Raw genomic sequence first — 6,500 nt, 5'->3', positions numbered from 1 at the left:
AAAACATGTTAAACTTAAATAAAAAATATATATTTTTATCGTAGATATACATCAAATAGCATTGATTGGTTGTAGTGTTTATCCCGTGATCCAGCTGGCAAACGAGGTGACGCGGGCGTAAGCTGCGGGCTCTCCACGCTCGCAACCGCGGGCGGATCCGAAGGATACAATTCCGATCTGTAAGATAAGTCACGATTAATCTCCTCTCAGAATAAGAGATGTTAGGGTTAATAGTCCACCACGCTGATACGCTCTCGCTCAGGCCAAAACACCCACTCAGAACGGCCCTCTAAGCCAAGGTCCGAGTCTCAGTGGAGACGCCCTTAGAGGTCGTTCCGCCCATCTCTTATTCTGGTTCTGCCTTCAGGCTTTATCAGGCGATGCCGGTGACGCTATTTACGGCTCAGAATAAGAGATGGGGTAATAGTCCACCACGCTGATATACTCAGGCCAAAACACCCTCCTAGAATGACCCTCTAAGCCGAGGTCCTATTAGAGGTCGTTCCGCTTATCTCTTCTTCTGTTGAGGTCGCATTAAGGAGCCTACGGTATTTACACAATCAGAGAAAAAAAATGGCCCAATGCAGATTGACAGACACGTAGTGAATTTAGAAAATAATCAGGTATGCAGGTTTCCTTACGATGTTTTTCCTTCACCGTTTGTGATACTTAATTTCATAAGATGCACATAAGTTGGAGGTTGGCACACGAATTGTAGGTAGAGGTTATATCCACTGGGCTATCACGGTGCTGCTTACGATGTCTATCACAGATAAGCGGGGTTATTATGTAAATTCAAATAATAAGATCGTTTTTCATCTTATTTTCGTAGTTATCATCATCTAACACAGTTATTTCAACGAAATGATCATGACTACGTCATTTTACATCAAATGGCAGAGATATTTTCATTTTACGATCGTATAACATATTGATTATTTCAACGAAATTATCTACGTAATAACGGTTATTCGTGAAAAAAAACCTTACTTCTCGTTACTAACACTTCATTATTACTGCCACTTTACGTAAAATGAAGATACTTATTATTAAGACAGCATTTTAGACGTTTGGAAAATTTGAAAAAATATATGATTTTTAAATTAAGTTTTACAAGAAATCCTTAACTTTTATTATTGATAACGACATATTTCGCAAACTTATTAAATGTACTACAAGTATACGAAATTAATATAGTTTTTATTAAATTTTATAAGAGTCGACTATCCTATTACGCGAGTAAAACTGCAGGGCGTCCGCTAGTCCTACTTCCTACTAATATTATCAACGCGAAAGTTTGTATGGATGTTTGGATGTATGTTTGGATGTTTGGACGCTTGTTACTCTATATCGCCGCTACTACTGAAGCGATTTAGCTGAAATTTGGAATGGAAATAGATTTTACTCTGGATTAACAGACTACTTTTTGTCCCGATAAAATCCACGGTTTCCCGAGATTTGCAAAAACTGATGATTTTGATGATATGAATGTTTGTTACTCTTTCACGCCTCAAGTACTGAACCGAATTAGCTGAAAATTGGTATTAAGAAGATATTATAACCTGGATTAACACATATACTACTTTTTATCCCGGAAAAAAATCCATGGTTCCCGAGGGATTCGTGAAAAACTAAATTCCACGCGGATGAAGTCGCGGGCGTCCGCTAGTATTAAATAATATTTAGACATAGAAGATTTCTTACCAGGAAGGTGTTTCCTCCGTATCCGATGACGAGGGGCCCGCCAGAGTCGCCACTGCATACGCTTCTGCCGCCAACACCGCTTGTGCATATGTGATTGTTGTTGATGTTCATGAATGTTCTCCGGCATTCCGCGTTGCTGATAACTTGAAGCGATACGTGGTGCTTTCGCTGGTCATTGGTGATTTGACCACCTGTTAAATAACATAAATAGTTCATAAAACTAAAAAAACACGCTTGATACCCTTATCATGGGGGTGCATTTCAAATAGCCTGTCTCGGACGTACGCCATATTGGATTTAAGTCACGTCACTATTTTTTTCGTATTCCCTTGAATTTTAAATCCATATCATGGGGCTGGACTTCAAACAGCCAGTCCGCCATCTAGGGGAGGCTGCCATATTGGATTTGTATTGACGTTTATTAGCTAGTCATGTATTGTCATCAGAACTCAGAGCGTGTGCAAAATTTCATCCTAGTCGAAGACCGGGAAATTGGTCAAATTAAGATTTCTAGATTTTCTTACATACATACAAGTGTTACACATAGTTATAAGTGAAGCTAATCTAGGCGTGTTAAAAAAAATAGATTAGAGAATAAGAACACTTTAGATAGAAACAAAGTAAAGACGTTTATTTTAAACTTGTGCTACACATCACAACTGATAAATAGACCACTTGGGCATATCGAGAACAAAAGCCAAGTACCTAATATAAGCATTAAACACCAAGTTGTCATGTTTGGCACAACCTTTAAAATGGTGCGAAATTCTAATAACTTTAACAACACACTTCCAAATTTCATCTTTGTACGTCAAATGGTTTTCGATATTTCGTGATGTGCTTCCTTTTTACGTAGAACCTATATTTCATCATCATCATCATCAGTCATTATGCATCCACAGCTGGACATACGCCTTTTTAAAGCAGCGCCCTATCTATTTTGGCTTTTTGCATCCAATAGAATCCAAAAACGGTGTTCTTCCGGAGGTCGTCGCTCCACCTAGTTCTTTTTGGTGTGCCACTGATTAGGATTTATGCCTTAATAATGATAATGCCTGGTTTGGCGATCGCAGAGCAAGACTTGATCGCACCGGTGTCGCTGCTACCCAACACCGGTCTGTGTCATCTATTAAAGAATTGTATAGTACTATCATCATGACATTAGCCGATGGGCGTCTACTGCAGGACATAGGCCTTTTGTAGGGACTTCCAAACATCACGATACTGAGCCGCCTGCCTGCGAATCCCTGCGACTCGCTTGATGTCGTCAGTCCACCTGGTGGGAGGTTGGCCAACACTGCGCTTACTAGTGCGGGGTCGCCATTCCAGCACTTTCGGACCCCAACGTCCAGCGGCTCTTCGAACAATGTACTAGAGAAATGGTGATTCCGCTTTCATTCGGATGCCAGAGCCTCGTTCGAGCTGAGCTTATCAAATTCAAATTCAAAATTCATTTATTTCAATTAGGCTTAGTTTACAAGCACTATTTTATGGTGGTAAGTAAAATCGAACACTTAAAATTAAAGTTACGAGGGTTCCGAATGTGCCGAGAAGAGCCCACAACAAACTCAGCCAAGGTATCTCCCTTACAACCTTATACCTAACAATGTCAAATGTTTCCGTACCGTCTCTCTGAAGACCAAATCCAGCGGCCCGAGCGTTCGCGCCAACGTGTTGGTTGTTGCCTGTGTTCAGATTAACATTTCTGATGTGGTCTGAAAAACAAAGTTTACTGTTAAGGTGGAGGTCGTAGCTACCGCCGTATTAGCCGTATCAATGATACGGGCCCCCGGATTAAAAGCAAAATTTGTAAAAGTAATCTACAATATTACCTAATCTGGGTGATGCTTGTCGGGGAAAAACATACAAAATACTGCAGAAATGACAAAAGTAAATGGTAGAGTAAGTCAAAAATTAAAGAGATTTTTCGGGATTTGCCGCTTGTCTATTATTGGGCCCCCCAACTTTTTTTTAACAATAAAAATTTCGATACAAGGCCTCTCTAAGGCACGCTACGCCACTGGCGTCGACGTCAATATGGATACATCGTTCGCATTTTTCTCTGTAAACTTAATCCAACAAATGTGGAAAAAATATATGTTGATCTACACAATATAACTCATTAATAGAGTCAAACAGACTCGTAATATTATCACCATACTTAAATTGAAGCAGAATCTCCATTTGCCATAGGAGTGGGATTGAGATAATCAAGTTAGTACGCACTGGTATAACCAACAAATGGTATAGTAATCCTGGCGACGTCATTGTTGGCATTCCTATGGTTCCAGTTGGGGTGCATCACAACATTGCTGGTTTGGATCCGAGTGCCTCCATGGAACAGGCGGATGGAGCCGAGGACCACCATGAAGCTTCTGGCCTGGTTCCTGCCGTCGTTCCAGCAGTGGGCTGCCGTCACCAGGCGGGTGTTGCTCACGAGCGAGGAGCCGCATACGGAGGTACGGCCATCAACGAGGGTGATAACCAGACCGCCCTGTGAATTGAATGAATTTCAATTGTGGTAGCCGGCACATCTTTTTAGGATTCGTTCATTGCTAAGATGGAATCTCCTCTCAGAATGAGAGGTGTTAGGTCAAATAGTCAACCACGCTGGCCCAATGCAGATTGGCACACTTCACACACGTAGAGAATTAAGAAAATTTTGAGGTATGCTGGTTTCCTCACGATGTGGATGTGGATTCTCAGGTTTCACATATTATGACAAGGAAAATATATAAAAAATACACTTTATACTTGGGCGGTTGAGGATCTGGACCCTTGAAACCTGCTACATATCTGTCTAAGCCAATATCCCAAACTCCATGATTGTATAACGTACTTGTCTATAGTCGAAGCATAGACTGCCAAATTTTCAGCATAATATATTTTTTACGATTTAATTACAATTCTAATTAATTTTTCTGTTTGGGTAGCAAAAACCAATATTGCACGCTGATTTGGCCAAGCCAAAAGCAACATAAGCAAAGTTAATTTTTCGAGCAAGTAAGATGAAAAATACGTTACCAAGAAAGGCCAATCTCCCAAATTGGCTGGACTTCCACCAACTATTCTGCTGCCATCAAAATCGATTGCGTGCTCAATGGCCTTGATTCTTTCGGCTTCAGGGATACCAGTGTGCTCGTGGTAATTATATGTAGGGGCCACAAAGTCCTCGAGTGGTTGGCTTAAAGCCACCGCGACTAGAGAGAATAGAACAAGGAACTTCATTTTACCACGGCACAGTCAAACTCATACCACATTTTGGTCTTTTTATATACCTGCTTATTATATCAACGTTATTATCAATTATATTATAATCAGGGTATTAACAACAATTAAAAAACGCATCGATCATAGTAGTACGTGAGCTGGTCGATATTTTTAGATAGGTTTGACTTTGAGGCATGCTGATTTGTCCTGTACCTTTCCTTTATTACCCTTATACAGAACTGGAGACCTGGAGATTACCATATCCTTTTACTAAATCATTATGATCTGTAAATCCGATTTTAGGGCGTACTTTCAAATGGTACTCTGAACCAATTATTTAAGTAATCATGGGGTGTTAGGACTTTATTATTATTTTGCAAGAAATATCCTTGAGGCGAACTAATAAACTTATACCTTTGAATTTAATATTTCAAGAGTAAAAAAAATATTTTTTTTTGTTTAAAGATACACTTATTTATTTATGCAATAAATAGGAGAATAATATCTACAGGAGAGCTAGGCACAGGACAACTTTTCATAGCTTTCTTCAAACACCTACCCAAAAATGTCGACCTGCCCTTGAATTATAACTTGCTTATACCGGATCTTTTGTAAATACTGGCAATGTTGTTAAGCAAATAATTGCATTGCATACTTCTTTACGCATTACAAATAGCGTTTGTTATCTATGAAAAGATTAACGAGTGTTAATATATTATTAATCCTAAATGTATTATAATCCCATACTCATAGGAGCAGTTAAATATGATGGATTTAGAGTTTCTTTAATACTTATTATAATACCGATAAAAAACAGTAGGTTGTGAATGACGCATTTTACATTTTATTTAAACATTTAACATTTTATTTAATGTTGGTTACCTACTTGCTTGAGTATTGCAATTATACCATCGACTCCAACGCCAATTGTAGAAAAAGTCTTCGGAAAGACGTCTTTTAGGGTCCTGACGATGTCTTAACAGGCTGATAATGATGATGGCTATGATAATTATCCATAAATATCGCATGGATTGTGGATCATCAGCGAATTAGGTCAGTCACCTTCGTGTGCCAAGAATTGGATCAATCGTGCTTAAACGCAAGCAACATTTAGGTCGAAACTTTAATCTAATTTTTCTTAGCGCTCGATTAAAAAATTGTAAAAAGTGAAAAACAAAATGGGCGGGGTAGCCGCAATCACATTATCGCAGCGACCTAAGGGCGAGACCGCGGATGCTGGCGCGTATTTATCACCGGGAATAATGAATGAAGCCCGGTTTTTTCCTGATAATGGCCGACGTTAAAACCACCTGGTTACGTCGATTTACCGCGGTTATCATGCGGAACTTGCGATGCTATTTTCTAGCACTTATATGTACTTATACTTGCAGACGACCACGGCTTCGTACGCGTAGAAAAGTCTTACGAATCTTTGAATTTAAGAGAATATAGTTTACAGTTTCATAGTTCTTGATTGCTTCGAGCTATATGTACAACGGAAATGACGCAAAATTTACTAAGAAATTATCAGTAATATATATTTTCCTTAATAAGGTTCTATGTAAAAGTTCCAAAACAAATAACTA

The 6,500-nt window shown here is 39.2% G+C and overlaps 1 protein-coding gene across 1 annotated transcript; it reads right to left on the bottom strand.

Moving 5' to 3' along the window:
- Positions 1-11: 11 nt before the first annotated feature.
- Positions 12-5,081, bottom strand: LOC112052814 (collagenase-like). The gene is made up of 5 exons (XM_024092035.2): positions 4,729-5,081; positions 3,931-4,198; positions 3,330-3,419; positions 1,705-1,895; positions 12-177 (listed from the first exon to the last, which is right to left on the bottom strand). Exons 1-5 carry the CDS (start codon positions 4,930-4,932, stop codon positions 79-81), a joined length of 852 nt encoding a protein of 283 aa, XP_023947803.1. The 5' UTR covers positions 4,933-5,081; the 3' UTR covers positions 12-78.
- Between the last annotated feature and the right edge of the window lie 1,419 nt (positions 5,082-6,500).

Source organism: Bicyclus anynana, chromosome 8 (assembly GCF_947172395.1).
Source record: "Bicyclus anynana chromosome 8, ilBicAnyn1.1, whole genome shotgun sequence".
NCBI classification, from domain to species: domain Eukaryota; kingdom Metazoa; phylum Arthropoda; class Insecta; order Lepidoptera; family Nymphalidae; genus Bicyclus; species Bicyclus anynana.
The sequence above is the reverse complement of the archived record's forward strand: the minus strand, read 5'-3'. Positions and strand labels throughout refer to the sequence as shown.